This window comes from Lepisosteus platostomus, chromosome 2, assembly GCF_059453375.1.
Source record: "Lepisosteus platostomus isolate fLepPlt1 chromosome 2, fLepPlt1.hap1, whole genome shotgun sequence".
Taxonomy (NCBI): domain Eukaryota; kingdom Metazoa; phylum Chordata; class Actinopteri; order Semionotiformes; family Lepisosteidae; genus Lepisosteus; species Lepisosteus platostomus.
In genome coordinates, this window is record NC_142612.1 from 30,346,787 (window position 1) to 30,371,600 (window position 24,814).

Sequence of the window (24,814 nt, forward strand, 5' to 3'; positions counted from 1 at the left end):
CGGCGGCTATCGCAGCAGTCGGGTCAATAAACGCACTGTATTCTTCGATAAGTGCTTGACATAGCTGCTCAAAGTCATTACAGACTTCTTTCATCTGCCTAGCCATCCACTCATGTACAGCTCTGCTGGTAGTTTTCCTGACCAGAAACACTTTCTCCTGTTCTGTGGCGTTTGGCAGGTACTGCAGGGTATACCTGAGGTCTTGAATATAACTCTCGATATTATTCTCTGACACTGCGGGGTCAAATCTCTCTATGTCCTTCGCTAGCTCTCTCAGAGAATGGAGATTTATTTTCCTAGCTTCTCCGCTGACGGAGATATGGAAGAGATCGTGGTCAGACCTGTCGCTGCTAGAGAGAGTGTTTAATAGCGACTCGAATTCAGACCTTTTAGCAACCATCGTTAAACTTAAAGAGTATTACTTTTAAGTACGAAATCACAGTTTTACCACAGAAAACCACAAGATCAAGTATGCAATCAACCCGGTAGATCGCAAAAGATCACAAAACAATCAAGCACTGCTTAAAGAGCAAGGGGAACTTTTTTTCTTTCGGCTTTCAGCACACTGTATTGTCGTGTATGAAACCCGCGGCGTTTTATATTGAATTATTCCGCTTGGTTGACTCATTTCAGTCTTGCCACGCCCACCCAGGGACGCCAAATAATGTAGTGATTCATAGCCGTTCAGGGACGCCAAATATGTAATGTTAGTGGCTCTCTGAAGGCACCAGTTCTGTAGGGTTTGGGCATTTACTGAGACAATTATTAATTGTAGCAGTAAATCACAAAGTTGATTCTTTTGATGGCTTTAGAATCCAACCGTGCGACATAACTCAAACAACGCGCACACACAGGTACTAATACACGAGGATACATTTATTAATACATAGAATATGCATGTAAAACTAACAGATCTTATCGAGAGGGTTATCAGAATACAAAAGATATATATTCAGTCAGTTACGAAGTGTTACACATATCAAGAGGACATACGTTCAGTATATCATTCATTTATACCGTTTCGTAATTGAACTTGGTTATAACTTCTACATTAGATACTCAAACAAGTACATAACTCTTAGGAATTAAATTGATATCAACTGGTTTGGATAACAATTGAATTCTCGAGCTGTAATGCATTGAAGTTGAATACTCATCCAATCTCTGGGGATTCAGATCTCCTGCGGACTCAAAGAAACAGTTGCAGGCTGTTGCTGTCCAATCCGTGCTCTCTGGCTCGGTGCCAGGCTGTGCTGTGCGGCTTGCGACGGTGCGCTGCTGATGCTCACTGACCGGCTAGTTAGTGTTGGCTTTAACTAGCAAAGTTTGTGCACAGGAGAAAAGATGACTGTGGGTCCCAGCAAGTCAGGAAGAGGACCGGTTCGTTCCTGATGAAGAGCTAGTTCTGAATAGTGATTCAGCTGTCCACAGTTCCGACCTGTTCACGAGGCCTGCTGCTGGTGCTAACCTCGGGCAACCTCCACTCTCGACTCTTAGAACAAAGGAAAGTTCTGGCACTCAGACACACTGGCCGTTCCGTGGTTGTCCGGGCTGAGTCTCAGGATGGTCAGGAGGCGCGCTGCGAGAATGTCCTGCCCTTGGGAGCCTTCTGCTCCTGGGCCGTCCTGCCCTGGAATTCTCCTTTGAATTCCCTTTAGAATTCTCCTCAGAATCTTACTGAATCTCTCTGAATCTTCCCTTCTGAATCTATCAGGCTCTCTGTGTTGCCTGTTTTTACCTGGAGGAACTTCAGCTCATTGATTGGCTGAAAGTTCCATGGGCATCAGAGTCCCACGTGGGTTATTCGGCCCTACCAGTTCCTGATTGGTTGATCAAGGTGTAATGCAGTCCAGATGTCCAACTGGCACTCCCTAGACAGATAGGCGCCAATGGATGACCATTGATCATGATAGCCAGGCTTAGCTAAGTGCATCCCCCTTTGGGAGCTGTCCTTATCAAAAGAAAACATCTTGCATGAATAGTTTCTCTGTGGCTGCACCACAGAGATGAACAGAGAAATGGGGCCTCATTTGGGAAGCTCAGAAACACTTAATTCTGCCATATTAATAAGCCTCGCCGCTACAACTAAAACATGATTTTTTTTCCAACATTTAGATTTAAATGGTGTCATATTTAAAATGTCTATTTTTTATGTCTACATAAGGTACTCAGAATTAATTCTGTGAGATTCTCACTTTTAAAATCTTATGAAGGAAACCAAATACAGTAGCTTAGATGATCTGAAAGCCTTCCTCTCGTTTTTTAAACTTAAACATAACGCATAAAAATAAGAACTGATTCCTTCAGTGAGTGAGAATTTTGCCTTTTTTTGGACATTTCCACCACAAACAGGACATTGCAAAAGCAAATTGTTTTTCCAGGAGCAAAGCTAGTCATTGTTTTCGATACTTTTCGTTCATCTCTGAAGTGACTAAAACATCATTATTTGCACAATCATTAAGTATTGTGACTGTATACGTACTGTATTAATTGAAAAGCATTTAAATACCTGTGTTAAACAGAGGACACAAGTAAAAACTATATGGAACCAAACTAGGAGCAACTTATTTTCCCAATGAGTTGGGAACCAGCTACCAGTCATGTTGTTGAAGCCAATACCCTTGTTTCTGGTAAATGGCAAGTCTGATCCTTGGATCAATTAGATATTAACTACTAAACTGACTAGATAAATTGAATTATGTCCTCTTATTTGTAGCCATTAGTATGCAACTTTTCATTGTGGGACAACACAAAGAAAACCAACAATAAATGAAAAAGTGTGCATACTGTACCATTTGAGAAAATGTAATGTGCATATACTTTTAAACTTTTCAGAAAAAGAATTATGTGATTTGATACGTTTATTATATGTCAAAAATGCATTTTACTGTATTGTTTTGAATACTTGAATCAAACTCCAAATAAAAGTTTGCCATTATTTTATTTTTGTCTAAGATTGTGCAAATCTTTGTTCATGATAATACAGTAGATATATAGTAGAAGTGTGTGGAAAGTATTGTGTGGTCTCATTTGTCACAGTGTTTTCACGAAATCAAAGAAGTTATCTAAGAAAAATAAATGTGTAGTTTAAAAGTGGGTGAAAACTTATCCTGCACTGAATAAACTATGAGTTTGTATTGCCTTCTTGGTTTTATTAAAAAAAACTGTTATTTTGCAACACACTTAAATGCTGAAGAAAATCGATAGAAATGGCAGTGCTGCTAAGTAATAAATGATTTTCCTTTCTGGAAGAGCTGCAGGGAGGTGAAGGTTAATCGATAAGGCGAGTGTGCCGTGACATCATCTGTTGCCATGGTACCCAGACCAAGCAGATGTCTGATATCTACAATGAAGAGGTTGCTATGCCGTAAGATTATCACTGGGTGTTGTTTACCTTTTTGTTTTTAGCAGTACATAAGTGGGTTTAGGGTCTGACAGTTTAAATACAAGACATTCTATGTGAGTGCTAGATATTCTCTGATGATAGGAGATATCCCAAAATTTTACAAATTAATGATGTGATAATCTAAAACTGAAACTGCATATACTTAACATTTTGGTGATTAAATCTACAGTGCTGCTGACATTTTCCGGTAAATTAATTTAAACCTCAGTGGAGATTTATTCTGTCCATCATTGTGTGGAAGGTCATTTATTAGACGTGGCAATTAGTCAATCCTAAAACTCAAAATGCTGGGTTTATACTTGCAGTACAAACAGCTTATTTTTTCAGAAAAAATAAAATCAATAAAGAATTGTGTAAGAGTCTATGCATTATCATCCTAGCTTAAATAAAACCTTAACATTTAAATTACATTTTCAATTGATTAATGGAATGAGTGTCAAAGGCATTGGTAAATTTTTTCTTCAATGTTTAGCCTTCCCGTGTGTGTACCTTAAAACCTATACCAGTTCCAAGAAAAACAGCTTAACTACCCACGTCTCATTGATGTCCTTACGTGACAAAGATGAAGAAATGGAATTACTGTATCTAGGAGTAGACAATAGATACCAGTGCAGAATTAATATAAGAAAATAAGGAGGGGCACGAACAAGAGGAGACCATTAAGCTCATCTAGCCTCTTTGAAGTTAGTAGCTTATTGATGTATGGACCCATTTTAAAAAAAACAAAGTCATCTGCTTCGACAACACGGTTGGGCAACTTGTTGCAGATTCACACGGCCATTTGTGTGAAGAAGTGCCACCTGTTCAATATAGTGTCCACTTGAGTCTTCTGGCTCTTGTTTAATGGCTTGTTCTGAAGACGTCCATGTTTATTCATTTGTAATACTCATTCTAACCGTCTTCTGTGATCACAACTATAAAGGTGCAGTTCTTTCAGCCTTTTTATACTGTATGTCGCATTCGGTATCTACACAGATTTTTGCAACGTGAATTGAAGAATTGAGTTGGAATGAGAACAGGAACCAACTTTTCTATACAAAGGGCTGTAGGTGTCTGGACCTGACTATGCTGTGTAAGCCAATTCCAAATGAAAAAGAGATCTGAGATCCTCAGACTAATAAGCCATTTATAAGTCACAAGCAATCCAATGAACCCTCCTCTTATTTCCAGTCTTCATATGTTCTTATGTTCTTGTTTTATGTATTCACACTATAGGTGTATTCATCCAATACTGTACATACTGTATGTGGTAGCTTATTATGGAAGAAACACATTTCAACTTGATGTCCAGTTTAAAAAAAATTAATACTTATGTACAGTATATACTGAATGTATATATAATCACAATATAGAGATTTGGATACTTCGATATCATAACCATATGTTTTTATATAATCAGTGTGTCACACTGTAGATTGCTCATCTTGTGCTGTTTACATTATCATGTCTATGTTCTCTAACATTAATATGAATAACATCAATAGGTTATAATGGCTATGAATGTACTTCCTCATATTAACACAGAGGACCTGCACAACTGTTAATGTTTTTTGCATTTATTCAAAGTTCATCGTTTGTTTTGCTGTCTCATTTCCAAAGACTTCTCAGAAAATTGCAGTCAAACCAAATCTGTTTCTTTCACTGTATTAAAATAAATAAAATATTTAAATACAGTGAAATCTGGAAAGCTGTCAAAAATAGGTATAGGATTGTTCATCTGAAGGTGATGCCATAAAGGACATATTAATTTTAATTTGTTATCTGTTATGATGATACAGGACATTTCATTTGTAAAAATTGCTCCTGACACATTGATTAGTCAATTTGTTTGTTTGTTATGTTTAATAGTTCATTCTTCCAAATGTGTAAGGATTTTTCCTGATTATACCTGATAATGCAGTAATGTCCTCTAACTCCTTTTTTTACCTACTGTACATACATCAAGGGTCTATACAGTACTGTACAGTATATAGAGGTAGGAGTTTTATATACATATAAACATATACAGTATGTATTAACATATTTTAGCTATAATTCAATTTCACTAGGAATAACAAAAGCCAAGAATTACTTTTACTTAATAAAAAAATATATATAGAAAAAAAAGAAGCAGTGGCTCTTTGGCTAAGGATCTGCGCCTGTGGCTGGAATGTTGTCAGTTCAAATCCCGCGGCCAGCAGAGAAATCCTACTCCATTGGGCCCCTGAGCAAGGCCCTTAACCCCAACTGCTCCAGGGGCACTGTATAATGGCTGACCCTGCGCTCTGACCCCAACCTTCTCTCTCTGTCTGTGTGTCTCACGGAGAGCAAGCTGGGGAATGTGAAAAAGACAAAGTCTTAATGCAAGAAATTGTATATGGCCAATAAAGTGATCTTATCTTTACTGAAAGGCTTATGGAGTGTTTAGTCAAAATTTGGCTTCATCCACTTGGCTGAGGGCTAACCTCCTGACCACAGGACAAGGAGGCTGGGACACCTTGCAGAGTGAACCAAAGGGCAGCTGCACAGGTGGAAATAGGGTGGAGGTGAGATGCAAAAGGATGTACAGTACAGTATATGAGGAAATGACATCAGAACTGATTGCTAATTATTGACAGCCAAGTCTGATTGAACTTGGTTGTTGTCATCCCTAGGAAACCTTCGTTATAAAACTCCATATTGTATAATGAAATCAGGGATGTGTGTGTAAAGGGCTTATGATGGAAGTATTTCCATATACAGTAAAAATTAGGAAAAATCAAAAGGAACATCATCAAAAGAAACTGAAACTAATAACTGTTTCCATAAATGGTTTGTAAGAGTACCTACAGAGGTAATCCCTGTATTGATCTTGTCCAGGGATCGTGGATCCAAAGAGCCAGAGTGTCTTCCGGTTTCCTAACAAACCTAAAATAGCAGGACCAGAGGACATGAAGGAGTTCTGATCCAATTAAGTAATTAATAATAAAATATGCTGGTTTGAAGTATATTTTGAAACCGTACAGGCTAAGTCCAATAAAGGTACAGTACTACAAGCGCTTAAGATAAACAAATCTTCAGGACCTGATGGTATCCTACCACTTGTACTTACTGTAGATAAGATGTTATTGCAGTTGCTTAAGGCCAATATTTATCAGTCATTGATTTAAAATTTGTTGTTCATAAAAAGATAAAACTGAAACAAGTAATTATAGTCTAATAAGTAAGATTATGAAAATGATAATTAGATGTAAACTAGAGGATTGTCTAAGAAAAGGTAGCTTTTGCTTAAATAACTTGTTCTAGTCCGTTAAAGCTATAGACTTTCCATAAAGTTCATTATAATTAATTATCACATTTCAGGCAGTAGACTCTGCAGGTAAAGCTTGTGTTTTGATTGAAAACTGCTGATGACAAAAACAGTACAGATGTGGGGGAAATGCTCAAAATGAGGTGATGTACTGTAATAAGAGGGGTGCCACAGGGATCTGTTTTAGGAGCACTGCTATATTGTAATGATGTAAATTATCTAGATTCTGTATAGTAAGTATAGTACAAGGTAGTGATATTTGCAGTAAAAGACTAAATAGATTTGGACAGCAGAACAGATGCTGCAAAAGATGTTTAAACTGTAAGAACAAAATAAAGAAAGGTTGTAATTGAGAGGGAGACATTTGACATTTGATCCACCTATAGTACCATTTAGTTGCTAGTTTCTAATTTGATCCAAAGATCTTACCCAGCTGTTTCGTGATCGAAGCCAGGGTATCAATTATAAGAACAACTATGAGGAGACCTGATTCAAGTATTCAAAATAGTCAAAGGCAAATTGATTGACAGATTGACAACCCAATGGATTTCATTAGAATCCATAATGATACAGGAATGAGGCGACAGAAGTGGAAGCAACGGGAAATTGCTTTTAAAACTGAAAAACAGGAAGCTGTTGAAGCTGATAACCTGGCTTGTTTCAAGAAACACCTGGATGAGATCCACAGATCAATTAGATACTTGGAATCAGCTAGGTGAGCTTAACTGTCTCCTCTTGTTTGGAATCTTTATTATGATCAGTTCAATAGCACAACTAATATTTATAGCAATAATAATACTGTACATCCACTGTGTTTTTTTAACATAATACCTAATATTTTTGTTTTTATATTCATCTCTAACCCAAAGCAAAACATCTGATCTTTCCCTTCTCCTCAGTACTACTACAGTACTTCCAATTTTAAGGACTCATCCTTTTCTGGAAAGTATGGGATAATGGAATTCTATAGAATTGTGAGATTTCACTGTTTTATAGACATTTGGTTAGATTACAAAGATTGAGGAAACAGTATTTGACTCTCTGTACATTATTTTAATGAGAAATATGATGAACAATGACTTGAAGATAGTTTTTTTTTCTCTTAACATTTACTTACAATACATGGATCACTCTAGTATGAAATGGTTACTATTGTCCTATGGCAACGTATAGCATTTGATTTTGAACTTTTAAGCAAATGTTTTCGACACACTTGGTAGTAACTCCCTTTCGGTTGCCATGGTGAATCTGATGTAAGAAAACAAAAAAAAAACTGTAATGTCACAGCAGGACTTCCTTTTCAGTTTTCTGTAAGTCTCTAATTACCATCACAGGTTTCAGTGCCAGCACAATATGTGTGATAATTATGTTAAAGAAGCAAGAATACAGAACTCTCAAGTGTTGCTTATTGTTACTTTACCAATGATAGATCGAGGTCTATAATCACTGAAGTTGTTGCTATGCAGAAGCTTTTTTCTTTCCTGGATATTACAGGAAATTGCCTCTGATTTATTGGGAACCTTTATTAACTGTTTACCATAACAGACTCATTGCAAGATCTAACATTATTTTATTTATTTAGTTATTATCTTTTTCATTTCCCCTATATCCCTAATAAAAGTGTTGTGTGATAGTGCAGGGACATAAAATTAAATGTCTGAGTGCAATTATGGATTATGGAATAGAGATGTATGATTAAGAAAGGAAACCAAGGTAAAGGAAAATAAATGTACAGTAAGTGTACATGCAAACTTTATAGTAAGCTTTTATGAAGTATACAACACACTTCATTGTCCCTCCCTGCATATTGTATTAATTATATGTAATGATGTATGATTAGAATCAAGGAAAGAATGTTAAAAGGTCGTTCATTTTATAAGATCCTGATTTTGTAGATTGTCACCACAACTGGATTATAACAGATCATCCAGCATATTAAATAAAATTTAAATAAAAAAACTATAGTATTGCTACTGTATAGTACAATCAGTTCATTTTTGTGTTCTGATTTCCCCACTTCATATATTTTAAGCAACTAGTACGATCATTACTGTCCGTTGTTGGAAATGTCTTTCTCCAATCAAGTACATTTAGTAAGAAATAAAGGCTTCCAGCACATTTTGACAATGTTTATTGTATTCTCATCCATTTAAGACAAAGAACACTACAAGCAATGTAAATAAGATAGAATGTTTTGGGACCAAAAAAAGAACAGAAACTCTTTCTCCAAAATGTGCCATGTGCAAGAACTCTTTCCTTACATTCAAACTTAAATGTAAAACATTATACAGTTCCGGAAGGTAAACACTTGTTATTGTCATGGAGTTTTTCTATGGTTCAGGATAAAATAACTTTTAAAAATAATTGGATGAAGGGGTTAAGGGCATGCAATGGACCAAAAGTATGACCCCTGTAAAGCTATTGCCTTGAATATGTTTCTTTAGTGTTTCAGTCAGGCTGATGGATGTCTTCCTTTGGACTGATGGAGATGTCTGTTTCAGGACAATGTGTGTGCGGTCAGTGCACATGCTTCCCACCGGGCGACCCAAGAGTTCAGGGAAAGAACTGCGAGTGTGATGACCGACAGTGTGAGGACATCAACGGGGAAATCTGTGGGGGTAAGCCTTGGTTTTCAACATTTAACAGCATGCGCCTTACTGTCACAGTTTGTGATGTGAATATTGTGACACTTAAATGTGCAGGGAATGCCATGAAAGAGCAGCTGTCTGGATTTTCAACTATGACAAACTAATTTTTTTACAAATGTGTGGTAAAATGGTCTTGGAAAGAATCCACACAACACACATATAAGGCATACCTTGTTTTCACCAAATACAATTATTTTCAGAATTTTAAGGAAAGATACTGTATGAGCAAAATGAAGTGTAAAGACATTTTGCAGCCCTCCTATGAAAGTTAGTGCACAGTGGTTTTTGTAGTTTTGAAACTTTGAATTTCTGAATTAAAAGCAGTATGTTATGCAAAAAACTAATACAGTACGTGAATGCAAAAAACAATGCTGTAAACCAGTTTGCCAACTACCAGTAGTTCCAGACTTCAGTAGTAATTATACCTGTGAAGTCCATTTCAGTCATAATTGTACTGGTGAAGTCCATTTCAGTGGTAAGTATTCTGGTATACTCCTCTGCAGTAGTGATTATATTAGCGAAGTCCACTTCAATAATAATTATACTGTTGAAGTTGACTTCAGTAGTAATTATGTGATGTACAGTACTTCACTTCAGTAGTAATTATATCTGTCTTGAATCTGTCTTTGACTGTTTTATTTATTCCCAAAGAGATTAAACTTTGGAAACTTTGGAAAAGAAAATATGAAAGAAAAAATCTTCAATTGAATAACCAGTATATTACTTACTGGTTGCCCCAACACCAAGAAAGGCCATGCACTGTTCAGTCAAGTAAGGCTGGAGCATTTAAAGTGTGTATACAGTCCACATTAAAGTAATGAGTTACACCACCAAAGCTGCATTACTGAACTAAACTTAAATTTGTTACATCCACATTAGAGGAAAGTTTCTAAATATGTGCAAAGAACTCTACTTAGATTTTAATTTGCTGAAACAATTAAACATTGGAGCAGTAATTGCGAGAGTCTTTGACAACTGTCAAAAATCAATCAAGCAAAATAACATACAGTTTCACACACGGATTCTAAATATACAATATACAATTTATTGATACAGCACCTAAACATGCATAACAAACCATCAAAAGTGGTACAATATAATTTGTGAACCATTCTGCTATTATACAATTAGTTGATCTTTCACCCATTCTCATTACAATGAGAAGAAATGAGAACATTAAAATTAAACAGTATATTGTATAATTGTCTACCTTGTAGATTATATTTGTCTCTCCCACTTATATTTTCAAAGACAAGTAAGTCTACATTTACTAGCATGAACTTTACTTTATATTTACTGTTGAGAGAGAGCTCTTGATCTCTCAAGAATCATAATATGAATATGAAAGTTTTATACTCAAATATTCATTAGACAAACATTTCTTGATGCGTTTGAACACTGAGGATGGAAGTAGGCTGGGTTCTTACAATGGTTTCTTTGACTGCTTGCTCTGTGCTGGGAGTGTCGTTGTGCAGAGAGAAGAGAGAGGAGAGCTTTCCCTAATGATGCTGAGGACTGCTCTGCAAGCAAATGAACATCTTTCTGAACTCAGCTCTTTAAAACAGTCTGTGCACAGTCATTTGTTTGGGTCTGGCCACAAGTAAGATGGGTTGGAGGAACTTGGTTCTTCCTGACTATAGCTTTATACTGAATATTCTTGGAAGGGAGATAGCAGACTAAGGGATACAAAGCTGCACCATACTGTATATCATCAGGGTGTTTCAGAATTAGCACAGCTTTCCAATGTCCTTCTCTGTATTACAGACCACTTATCTGAGGGACCATTTTTAACTGTAGTCCTTTGCTTTTACACTGAAGCACAGGCTGCTTGGCCAAGGAAACTATTATTGGAAATCTTTAATAACACATAATTCTTGCAGCTACGCTTTATATGGAAATAAATTGTAATAACATTGTGTTTCCTAGTAAGTGTGTTGTGTAAAAAATCTTGAATATGTCTGAACCATACAAAATCTGCAGGCATACCTGAAAGAATTTTCAAGGCTACAGACAGGAGATATAGGTAATTTCACTCACTACATGAGCTTTTCAGCTTCTGCTTCTACACGGCTGTTCACTAGGAACATCTCACAGGTCCTTCACGGCCACTACATAAAGTACTGTACATAAAGCTATTATTTTCTTCAAAATGACCAATAACTCCCGAAAATAATTGCTGTAAATGGGAGTATTTTGTTAAACTTGAAAAGAGCATTTTGTTTTATCTCTAACATACAATTATGCGCTATTCTCCAAGTGCAATTTAATGTGAATACATGCTGTTTGAAAATACATCCTTTCGTTGGTACGCACCCAGTTAGAATTTCATCAGCCATTGCCTTTGCACAAAAACCTGGCTTTTCTACTGTTACTGCATAGAACCGTCTGTTGTTTTGTTTCTTTCTTGCTCTTGGCAAAGTTTAATTTGTCAAACCGAATTTAATTTTGTAAACAATAACATCCTGCAGGTATGCGGCTTAGCTCTGGTAGCGTCTGCTGTCCAGTCAGGTTTGAACAGAGAAGCATGCTCTGTGTTAACATCAAATCACACTTCAGGCTCCAAAGTCACTGTTCAGAGACACGTTGTATTTTGCCACATTGATGGGTCTAAAATCAGAAAGTTCAGTCAGAAGGATTTCTGTGGACTGCAGAAATATATGTGACAAGTGTTAATAGTCTTGGCCTGAGACTTTGGGCAGATTGCTCTAATCACAGTTAACATGCCTTTCATTTTTACTACATCCCTGGATATGTAGCTTTCAGCCTGGAGAACTAAAAAAAAATAATGCTCAGTTTTTCTGTCTTGATTTTTTTGTGCATTGTAAACAACCCCCTGCTGTCAGCTCTGCTAATTTAAAGTGTCATTTTCTTGCTGTTAATTTTGAAGGTTACAGTATATGTTGTTTATTTTGGGGAACTGCTTTGGAGGGGGGAGCTCATGGGTCCTTTTGATTCATTATAGATTTACTGCATTGTCTGTTTTTTTTTCTCATTTCATTATTTTAATTGTGATCTCTTGGAAATCCCTGCAGTTCATATTCTTATAGCCATTTCTGTAGTTCATATCAAAAAGTACTTACTTGGTAAAATCATATTCACAAATGACTGGAAACTGCCTTCATTTTCTGAATGTGCTTGCTTTTTGAATAGCTCTGTCCTTTTGTAATGTCTTCTCTACAGCAATTTGGAGGAGCACATACTGTAAATAGGAGATAGTCTTAAATAATTACAAAATCTTCATATGTCATCTGCTACCATTTTTCAGATTTAGTAAGACTGAAAATAAGAGCATTTTGATGAGTGTTTGAAAAAGTCTTATTCAATATTATTTTCCTGTATACACACAAATTCACACTCACAAAACTGCAATTTGCAATGCTGTTTTAAGGGATTTTTTAGGCTTTTTTTTGTCTGAGAGAGATGTGTATACTATATACCAATTGTGTGATAACAGTGTTACAGCTTTAGATGACTAAGAAGTGTGTCTTCAAGTTTAAATAAAGTTTGTGACACTTGGCAGAGTAAACACGTCTAACTTCAAAGCAGAGAGTTTGATTGCTGAGGTCTGGGGGGGTCCCTTTAGCAAAAGCAATTGTAAAGTTTACCTTAGTATACTTATGTAGATTGTTGGTTAATGATTGTCAATGAGCCATACAGAAACACACATTATAAGATCACATGGAGAGCAGAGAAAAAGGACAAGAATTAAGGGAATAAGAAGGAAAGGAGGACAAGGATAGAGAGAAGAGAGGAGTTGGAATTTGAAGCTTGCGAGAGTGAGAGTGTCAGGCGAGAGCCCCTGCTTTATGATCAGCCACACAAGACCTGACTGGAGCTAAGTATTTGAATCTTATGAGACAGAGCTATTCTGATTTTAGGGAACTTGATTTCCTGGGTAAAAGATGTCTTTTCTGCTTAGGGCGCATTCTTAGAATAGGGAGATAGACTATCATTTATTTTGTGGCAGAGAGAGAGATTAAACTACTCTTATTTGGCCTCTGTAGGTATTAAGAGTTTAATGCTTAGTAGAGGTCTGGTGTTTTCTGGGTGACCAGAATGTTAGGCCTCTGAAACGCCATGTTTGTAAATACTGTACATAGGCTAATGTGTGTGTTGTATGTTTTGTTGTATGTAGTGTAGTTTGTGTCTTGTCATTGTAATAAATATTTGTTTAATCCAGTGCCTGGATTATTTCACCTTTCACCAAAGCTGTGCCAACGAACACGAGCCTTTAATTATACCAGCTGCCTGGGTATCCCCCATTCATAATAATATCCTTTTAAAATACTATCCTACATTATTTCTTTCATAGCAAACGTTTATCATGTGAACGAAAATGTAAGGACATGTGCGGTTGTGCTGAATAAACAGGATTGAGTGTCTACAATCTGGCCTCAATCACTGCAGAACCCAGAAAGGTTTAGCGAGCACTATGTTAAAAACATAAGGTTCGAAATGAAAGGGAGCCCATTAAGACCATCTAGCCCACGGGGGAGTTGATTTAACCTAATTGATTAAAGGATTTCTTCCAGACATTTATTTAAAGAAATCGGGGTATTAGAATTAAGAGCATGGCTGAGGAGCTTCTTTCATAGTCATACAAACCTTGCTCTTGCTATTAAGATAGTAATAGAACATCCTTTTTCTGTATTAATAGAAAATAATTTAAAAAAACAAGGCAGGGTGAACTTAATGTCCAAAAAAAAACATTCACTGGCACACCAGATACTCCTATCACCACACAAAAAAGAAAAAAAACATTCTTGACAAATGTCTGCCACCAGTCATTTATCGTGTCATATGTACTGTATATGTATTCATAATTAGTGTTAAACCTCTGGTTTTATGAATCTGCATCTAGTGTGCTAGTGTTATTATTTCTTGTCACACTCCTGGACACTGTATCTGCAACTGTAGAAGCAATATGCATCTTATTTAAGGTATTTATTGACAGCTGTAATGACAAATATTCTCTGTATGGCACTATATTACCATATTCATTTTACTGGACTAATTCGTCATGGTTATTATCTTTAAATGTCATATCCATAACCAGGGCTCTCTAAAACCTCAAGGTCTAGAGGCATGGATGACTGGATTATGTGTAAATGAATGCTGGAAACTTGCAATGGACATCCATGTAATAATCTATTATTATGAATATTAAAGAAGAATAAGAATTTATAATTTTGAATAAATCATTCAGCCTCGTTCATAACATTTATCTTTATGTTATTACTCTCGTGTTTGTATTTTTTATGATATGTTCAGATTCTTTTCTGTGCTGCACTGCAGATATCTAAAAGTATATTAAGGTGGTGAAATATTAATGTGAATGCATTCTCATGGGTTATTGTACTTTGCGGCAAAGTGACATTGCAATAGATGCCTGTCTATTCTGTCTTCACAGTGCCAGATCAGATGCCGCTAGTATGAAAAAGGATTTTAAAATATGTATGTCCCTCATCTTCACCACTCACTATGAAAGCGGAACTGATTACATTGGGTTAACATACTGTAGCTATCTGCAAAACAATCTTCCTCATTGCTGTTGCATCAGACAGCACTCTCTTTGAAAAATCATCTTTAACTTGTCTCTCGTTCTTGGGTCACTCAACAAATCCTCTTAATGAGAGAAAAAAGGGCAAATGCACGTGTTGGAATTAAATCTTAATGTTGTCTAATTACCTTGGCCTGGTGGCTTTGCTAATACCGATAGAAAAGTTACCTTAAGTTTATCCTTTACTGCAAAGTCTCATCCCTACTTTCAAAACGACGTTTCTATAAATGTTCCAGTAAATAAGATTTCAATTAGAACTAAAATTAAAATTAACTTAAAAATTATCAGACTTTGTACTAGTCTGTGTACTAGTCACTTTTAATTTATTGATGTTAATTGGGTTCAAGATCTTTTACTGTACACATCCAGGTGGTGTCACGACTATAGTCCCCCCTCCTTAAGGGTGCTCCAGCCCTTTCACTAAAGACTTCATTCTCTGCACCTGTTTCCCATTCCCTGCCCACCTTAAAAGCCAGGCGCTGACGCTCTTCCGGGCTCTGCATCTGATTTCCATATCGTGCGAGTCCGGGACCTGGAAGCGCCTGGTCCCGTTAAGGTTTTAACCCCTGTTCCTGTTCCTGTTCCTTGTTCCCTGTCCGCCGGTTCCGACCCGGCCTTCGTGGTTTTAACGTCGTGTTTTGATGGATCTCCTGGTTTTGGACTTACTCGTGTGTTTTGGATACTCTATGGATTACTCTCTGGGATTGTTCGCCTCGGCCACGCCTCCCCCGTGCACCAGCGCACCTTGGACACGCCCCCCTGTCTTCAGCCCCGTTTTCCTGCATGACGTTTCCCCTGTGTTTCCCCACTTCGTCGGACTGTGTCGTCTGCATAGGGTCCGGAAAGAACTGTTCGTTACAGAATGCAGAGCCAACACCTGGACCCCGCGGACGGCACCCTGGCAGCCTGGATTCCATCGTTTTTTTTTTCTCCCTTTTTTTTTCTTAGGGCTTCGGAGCCGCCCTGAAAAGGAGGGGCGTACTGTCACGACTATAGTCCCCCCTCCTTAAGGGTGCTCCAGCCCTTTCACTAAAGACTTCATTCTCTGCACCTGTTTCCCATTCCCTGCCCACCTTAAAAGCCAGGCGCTGACGCTCTTCCGGGCTCTGCATCTGATTTCCATATCGTGCGAGTCCGGGACCTGGAAGCGCCTGGTCCCGTTAAGGTTTTAACCCCTGTTCCTGTTCCTGTTCCTTGTTCCCTGTCCGCCGGTTCCGACCCGGCCTTCGTGGTTTTAACGTCATGTTTTGATGGATCTCCTGGTTTTGGACTTACTCGTGTGTTTTGGATACTCTATGGATTACTCTCTGGGATTGTTCGCCTCGGCCACGCCTCCCCCGTGCACCAGCGCACCTTGGACACGCCCCCCTGTCTTCAGCCCCGTTTTCCTGCATGACGTTTCCCCTGTGTTTCCCCACTTCGTCGGACTGTGTCGTCCGCATAGGGTCCGGAAAGAACTGTTCGTTACAGGTGGGGGCTGTGGTCAGGTTTGACAGGTCATTAGTAATGTGTACAAATTCCTGGAGACTCGCCTTGTGAATTGTCAGCAACCTCTAAATCCATGCGGATTTGGTTTGGGAAGTTGCTGAGCAGCAGCAGTAGTGGATAGTGATCAATTGGCATGTGATATTGTCTATACCTGTAGTTAGCAGGTAGATCTCTGCCACTTCCAGTTGTTGTACCATTGGAGCAAATATGAGAGGCACAGATTCAGAGCATATCAGCTTCTGGCAGAGAACAGGAGGTAAGCCAATACACTTGAAATGGGGAGGCTTTCATCAAAGGATGGGCAAAAGCCCTGTTGCAGCAGAGTGATAATAATGACAGCAAGCCTGCGGAGCTGGAAGCAGTTAGTCTTAACTCTGTACACAGACACCCTACAAGGGTAGGTCTCGTTATTTTACACAAACATGAATCCATGAAGCAGCTACCTACAGTAGCTGACCAAATAGCCCTATTCTACTAAAAAGGCTGCTTCTGCTTGGTTCAGACAGGGGATTAAAAAAATATTTGCTCGAAAGGACAAGGCAACCTCCACATAATACAAAACGGATTCTTAGGGCAATGTCAAAGCCAGCTGCTGTTCCTCGTATCTCCCTGTCTTTCACAGTTCATTCAGTAGTGAACCAGGGCAAATACTGTAAGTGAAGCAGGTGTCGACTTGGACAACTCCCCACTTTATCACAGGCTGTGTGTGACGGAATATTGACGGTCAGGATAACTTTGTCACGCCGATGAATGGATATGTAACCAAAAAGACTTGTTCAAATACAGATGGCTTGAAGAAAACATTAACATGCAGCCAATATCTGGTAAAATTGTCTTAACTGAAGAGTTCAGTATATTAGTCAATAAAGACCATAGCGCCTGTGAGTCTGCCCAAGGGAAGCATGGCAAAGTAGAGTGCAGTTTTCTTGGTGAATTACTGCTTGATAAAGCGAGCACATTACACAAACACAACCTTGCTACAGCTAATACATACTTTCACCAAGCTGATAGAGATTTTTGCAGGTAGTGACACATAGACTGTGCTCTGACCCGCCATCTTTACCTGAGTGACATTTTAAAACCAGAGCCACGCGAGGTATGTTTTCAACAAACAATGACATAGGCAATTCAAGAAGTACTCTTAACATCCGTATATCAAGGACAAAAATGGCATTGAGCATACAGTACATCCTGTACAAAAAAGCTTGAATGCTAAAAGGTTGGACAACACTGCTATTGAAAGTATGAAAATGATATAACTGATAACAGTGCCAGAATGAATGATGAGTCTATTAGCAACACCTGGGCAAGCTTAAAAAGTAAGATGTATGAAGCTGCCACTATCGCACTGGGCTTCCCTGACTGAAAACATGGATAGATTACTGCATGAGAAATCAAAATAATGTGAGATTCCACTCCCTAGAAACTCAGCAATGACTGCAAAATGCAAAGTATGAAGCACACTTACAAAAATAAATGCATGACCTGAGAAATAGTTGATATAACAGAAAAAGCATAGGAAATAGACCCAAATCAAATACTTTGTTACAATTTAGAAGTGTGGATGGTGAATTTTTACCATCAAATTTGATAACATCCAATCAGAAAGATTTTTACTTACACAATATCCAGACACAGATCAGCAAAGATGCTTACTTTGCTAAACTGTTATGAATCATTTTAGTCGAGAACAGAGAGGAACACAAAGGGACCTGATTCAAGTATTCAGTATGTTCAAAGGCACACCGCTTATGCCATAGAAATATGTGTTAAAATAAGCATACAAGTGCAAATCACACAGTTGTGAGAGTCTGGAATAACATGTTCAGCCATATTATTGGAGTCAGCCATGGCTGGGGACTTTAAAGAAGCCATGTTATGCCATGGCTTCTTTCAAGAATGAATAGATAAGATATAAAGATCAATTAGGTACTAGCAACCCATAAAGCTAGATGAGCTGACTGGCCTCCTCTCATTTGTAATCTTTTGTTGATGTGTTCTTATGTTGTGTTTGTTAATTTTTTTCTGAAGGCTAGGACACAGTACATCACAACACCTCATAGATTTTGCTGAAATCCTATGGCTGCCTAGATGTATTTGTCAAACATATAAGAGAGTATCATGGTGTTTGACAGAACAGGTCTCCATTGAGAGTAATGCAACAAATCCCTTTGACATCTGCCATGGCATTGAACAGGACAACATTCCGGTATCTACCCTTTCCAGGTTCTGCCTTGCTGTAGTACTTCTGATCATGTTTGAAGGCCCCAAGTCCTGGAAATTAGATCTGCGGGACGTATAATGGAAAGCTTTTTTTATACTGTGCTCTACCTATACAAGGTCTGTGAAATTCAAGTCTATTTTAAACTGCACTTTTCTGGATTGCATAGTTGAATACAAAGTGCAAAGCTTACCATGGGCTACTGTAATTAGGTTAGGTCCCCTTTTCAGGCCATAAAGGCCCATGGGGGAATGGGGGGCAAGGGCCACCATTTTTTTCTTGACCACCTGACTGGAGGTGGAGGCAATGTGGTCAGCATCATGCTCTAGCCGGCCTATTACCGGACGATTAATTCCCAGTACTCATTTGGAAAGCAGGCTGAGTGGACCTGGGAGCCATCTGGAAGGAATTAGAGCAAGCTACATCACTTGCCACTTCCTGGGATTGAACCCACGACCTTCTGGTCAGGAGCTACGGTAGATCCCCTTGCCGTCTGAGCTACCATGGCTCCGGCCTACTGTAATTGAAATCCTTTCATCTGTAGAAACACTGTACATCAGTAACATATCATGAAATTTACATACACACAGCTCATGCACCTGTAGCAGTTACAGCATTTGCCAGACAGAGCAATCAGAGTGTCAAATATGGAGTTCCTGAAGTGTACTAAGTATGAAAGCCCTCTTTCTAGCCAGCCATCCAAACCTTTCTTTTTTGTTATGTAATAATCATTGTTTCCAGCATCATCAGAATTTTTAATAATTGGCTACAAAGGGGTTGTATGTATAAAAAAGTTTGTTAAATAGGATAAAGTGAAGTTAAATTCCGTGAAAAATAAAATGAAAAAACATATGGTTTTGCGTTTGAGCCTTCATCAGGTATGATTGAGAGTTTAGAAGGTAGCAGGGATGTAACGTTTTGGAGCACAAAGGACAAAGTAGGTGAGAATAGGCACCGAGCAGGTGAGAAGGATTTTCCAGATTAAGTGAGATCTGGGGCGAGAGGTGTGAAAAGCCAAAACCTCTGTTTGAATGGAATGGTTTTAAAACAGAAATGATTATGTCATTGAGAGAAGGGGGAAGGTGAGATCCAGGTTTGAGGGTAATCTTGGCTTCATATCTTTTTTCTGGAGTAGAAGTTCTGAAATCCCTGTAAACGAATGCAGACAGAAAGGTCAGTGAAATCATGGCTTGAAGAGCTGAAATAGTGGAACTGTCAGCTTGGGGAGATCCTCAGTATTCTGACGTTCCCTAAAATGCCAATCTTCTTGCTGTCTTGCCAGACATTGTCTGCAACAGATACTCTAAATGAGATAACTAGATATACATGATGTTCTGTGGGTGATTTTAAAATGGCCCAAGGGACAATGTATTTGTATGATACTGGACACAGTACCCAGCCGTTTCTGTTACAGGTAAAGGTGCTGTTGTGGATAGTAGCTATGGGTGGTTGAGGGAATTGTTGGACAAGTAAATTGCGTAGATCAGGTGATATGAGATGGGTGATGAATGGGTCTGGGTAAAAAGGTTCCAGTTTAGGAGCAATCCTATAGATTACATGTAGAATGGAGATCTTTCTTTGATGACCCTAAGAATAGAAAAGGTGTTGGGGTGGAAGCACCAGTGGAATATGGTTCACGGTCTAGGATTTCCTTTTTGGGTTAGAGCGAAGGGCTGTTTGGGGATTAGGGCCCTGTCATTGCAGTGTGTAACATAGCCAAAGTTAATGAACCAAGAGCACATTTCAAGGGCTTGATTTTGTGGCACAGTGGTCAGCATTGCTGCTTTGCACCACTAGGGTTCTGTGTTCAATTCCAGACCTGGGGTGCTACTGTATCTGCAAGGAGTTTGTGTGTTCAAACTGATCTCGCTTGGGTTTCCTCTCATAGTCCAAAAACATACTGGCAGGTTAATTGGCTTCTGGGAAAATTGATCCTAGGTGCGAGTGTGTGCATCTGTGTTTGTCTCTATATGTTTGTCCTGTGATGGACTGGCATTCATTCGAGGGTGTACCCTGCTGTACACCTGTTGCTTGCGGGATAGACTCTAGATCCTCAATGACCTAAAATTGGATGATGCAGTTAGAAAATGGATGTATGGACTTCCAAAATCCACCATCCAACAAGCAACAAAGTCAAAATGGCTCTGTGAGAAATTTAGAGTTTTAGTGTTTGGGATGGAAAGTGCTATAAAGAAGATAACTACATGAATTAGTGGATTTGTAATACACAGAAGTTGATAGTGTTTCGTGGAGAGGCAAATATCCAGAAAAGAAAGAGTGGTATAGAATAAGTAGACTTTACAGATGATTTTTATATATACATTCACAAGGCTTTGGTGCAGAGAACCATCACGTATAGCCAAATTCACATACTGTAGAACCAAGTCCACCCCTATACTGTCACATGTATGTGTATGTGTGGTGAAAAGACATAAGTAACCCTCTCTTATATGATAATTACAGTACTAATGCATTGGCCTTAAGTTAATCACAATAACAATTATCAGCTAAGACAAACAGCAGCACACACAAATATCTAGTAATCAGCAAAAACTAAATAACATGAATCCCTGCCCTGCGTCCAGCAGGTGTCTTCACTTTGCTTTTCCACCTCTGTGATTAGCACACCCCAATGTAATGAAAAGGGCAATAAACTGTCTGTGAGCCTGAAATGTTGTCTCCACACTGCCAACACAGAACCGGGAGTGTTTGCTACAGTATAAAAACTAGACCACACTGAGATGTGGATGCTGGGTGGTGAGTACTTGGATACGGGGTAGGGTGAGGCTCTTTCACTTCATCTTACGATCCCTGTCTGTTGCACAGCTAATTTGAAAATTGCACTTAATAACTTTTGGCTTGGTTTCATCCTGCTCTGCTTTTTATCCATCCAAGACCCTATCTGCCTGACCGAATCATGAATAAGTAAATCTACGAATGTTAAATTTACAGATGTTGAGACCCTACTGTACTAATAAAATTCCAGATTATTTTTTATTAAACTGAAAACTGAAATTATTTCTGCATACATTTTCATTTTGAAAACATTTTGTAATTATTAATTATAAAGTTGAGTCTGCATCTCAACAGCACACACTGTATAGAATTCACTTACTTTTAATCTTTTTTTAGCTGCCCAAGTCCTTGTGTTGGTGGTTGTATAAAAAGAATATGAGTATTAATGGAAATTGATGAGACAAGTAGCTCCCTTGTGGCTTTTTATTACACATGTTTCCCTAAGCATTGCCTACAACAAGCTGTGCGAAAGCCTGGTTGCTCAGCATGATCATCATGTGCAACTTGTGAAAATGTGACATTTGTGATTTTCAAAAACTGCACACAAACAACTTTAGGAAACAAAATAATTTTGTCAAGATTCTCAGATATCTTACCCAATTAGAGGTGAGTATATCAAGATTAATTTAAATTTTAAGGTCAGTAGCTGTCATACTTTCAGTTCTCCATCTTAATTAATCTACATTCATTTCACATCCTGTGTACTGTAGATGGAATTGAATGACAGGAACGGCACAGTCCCCTAGTAAGTGAGCTAGAAGACTACTGTATGTCTCAACATAAACATACTGTAGATACTTTTCACAAGTAAGACATTTATCAGAGCCACAATAACTTCAGAGGTTATGATAAGATTGGGTAAAGCACAAGGTGTTGGGTCTGAAATATATAATTGTATATATTAACAGTTCTGCTGCTACCAAATCCTGTCTTTGTCTCATACAGAGAGATTACATTCACATTTAGGACATGTACAGTTAGACTAGCCAGACACTTCTGGAAAGTGTAATCAGAGTGAAACCAAATTTTTTAAGCGCTTCAATGCAGTGGAAAAGAAAATAAAAAGCTTGCACAAACAGGAATGTTCCAATGTATTTAGAATTTTGGATTTTGAAGAGCTTACCCCAGATTTATTTCCCAAAATGGTTGGTGTGAGATTGGGACTTGGACATCTTTTCACAATGGATCAAGGCTGGTGAGTGCTTTGCAGCCAGCCAATTGTAATTTGCAAGGAATAACGACATTCAGTATTTGGATATGTTGGATGATGTTTCCTGAGTGCTACAGGAGACTGAAATCACTATGCAGAGTGAGGACTAACCAATGGGTAGCTGGAGGTTAGCAAAGGTGGAGATGGGATAGAGGGGAGATGCCTGTGACAAAATGCAGTACAGACGGGTTTGTGTGTAATATACTGCATAAACATTAGCTTTACAAATGTAATCGGGAATGACTATGACTTAGAGCAGCTGAGGTTAAAGTTGCTTGATTATCATAATCCCTCCCAAATTTCGGTGAAGAACCCCCATTTAATGCTGACATTCCCCAGCAGTTGAATTTACTAGTGTCTGGGCTCTAATCCAAAGGTAATGCTTTCTAGAAACACCAAATGTAAGTAATTCTTGTTACCCAGAGACTCAACTCAGATTAAATCAGAAATTTTGACCCAGTTTCCAATGCAAGTAAATTATTAGTCAAATCTTTGGTAGTAACTTTGTGTCTGTTGTACTTGCCTTTATTAGAAATCCACCAGGCACTTAGTGGATTTTAATTTGCATTGTGTTGATAAATAACAGTTTCTGATTTTCTGTTAATGTTCTGCCTTCACACACAGGGCTGGCCCTTGGTTTAGGTGGCCCAACAACTGCCTAGGGACCAGTGGCCACCAGGGGGCCCTATAACTGTACAACACAACAGATTTTTTTAATTGGCACATTCAGATGTGAGTCAAAAAGTCTCTCCCGTGGCCCTTTCTGGTGCTCCAGTGCTAATCTAGGCTTTTAAAAATTGTAAGTTATATATTATAATATTATTAGTTGTGAATGTAATGTAAGTGTAGTTGTTTATTTCACTGTTAATGTTGTTAATAACTCATCATTGCCATAAGATGACAAAATCAGTGCGGTTTCAGCTGCTGCTACACTCATTTAATTTTGAAAAATAACTAACAACTAACATGTAATAGTATAGAAGTAAGTAGTACACTCCTTTGGGAAATTAAGATAACAATAATGCAGAATATATGTATTTCATTTGCATTAATACATTAAATAGTAATAGTAAAAGACAGGTGATCTTTCATATTTTCTCGAGTATCAGACTGACTGAATTTTTAGGGTTGTTAATAGCCATTTAATGATTTTGAAAAAGGGCACTGGAAGTTTCCTAGTAGCCAAATATATTGGATAATAAACAAATCTTCAAGGTCCAGCTGAATCACACGCTACACTGAGAATTGAATTAACAGGACAAACTGACCTTATCAGAAATTGACTGGTTTCATCATTATGTCTGTTTTACACACATGGAACAATTGCCTTTAGTTCAGTTACCTGTCTGAGCATGCATGATTCCTTACAGGGTTTTTGTTGGGAGAATATTCAGTATGGGATAAAAGCAGAATTTCCCACTCAGCACACAAGTAGAGACCCTCAGATGTTGTCTAATCCTAGAAGAGAAACTGACATGAAGAAGAATGAAGATCTTAAAAAATTTAGGCACTTAAATCATAGACCTGGTTTAGCAAAAGATGTTCTGAAATGAATACTTTTGTAAAGCCCAAATTACACTGCTATTACTATAGGAGAGTCTTAAGCAGGAGATCTTTCTCACAATGGCAAATGATAAAGCTCAATAAAGATTGTGAGTGCTGAAGCTAACTGGTAAATTGAAAGGTGACTCTAAGACAACACTTAATGATTTCACTAATAATTCAAGATTGTGGTATCAACTGACATGCACTTTTAAGAGAAACACTGTATGTAGTATGTACTGGAATACTTTGAACTTCATTTGTAATTGTGTCCCTGTAAACCAACTGTAAAGAACTGCATTATTTATTGTTAATATATTTGATTTTCTGTACACTTGCTGCAGTGTAAACAGTGTAAAGTTTACTAAAGTTAATTGTAGCATAAAACTTCAATAAAACACAGGTTGTTGATATATTTATGTTTAAAGTATTGTTTTGTGAATCTTATCCAGAACAAAAAAGCAATACAAAGACAACAATATTTAATAAGGCTTCTTAAAACGAATGAATCCACACTTCGTTAGCAAAGTGGTAATGTCTAAGATGATCCATGTCTATGATGGCTAAAAATGATCTATTAAATTACATCCTGTAGCTAAATTCTTTTTATTCGGTCATCTAAATAGCTGCAGCTTAGTGTCTGTTGAAAACTGGAGTATATTATTTTCCATTTCT

General features: G+C 37.9%; 1 protein-coding gene and 1 long non-coding RNA gene across 3 annotated transcripts in view; both read left to right on the forward strand.

The window, feature by feature from the left end:
- itgbl1 (integrin, beta-like 1) overlaps positions 1–24,814 on the forward strand; it is a 110,190-nt gene that overhangs the window by 61,438 nt on the left and 23,938 nt on the right. For both annotated transcript variants that reach the window (XM_088604691.1, XM_088604683.1), the window contains exon 8: positions 9,176–9,292. In XM_088604691.1, the coding sequence (XP_088460817.1) occupies positions 9,176–9,292 (117 nt within the window). The remainder of the gene's footprint in view (positions 1–9,175; positions 9,293–24,814) is intronic.
- On the forward strand, positions 13,313–24,554 carry LOC148676194 (uncharacterized). The gene is made up of 2 exons (XR_015926193.1): positions 13,313–15,251; positions 16,353–24,554. It is a non-coding gene; the product is annotated as an uncharacterized LOC148676194 (long non-coding RNA).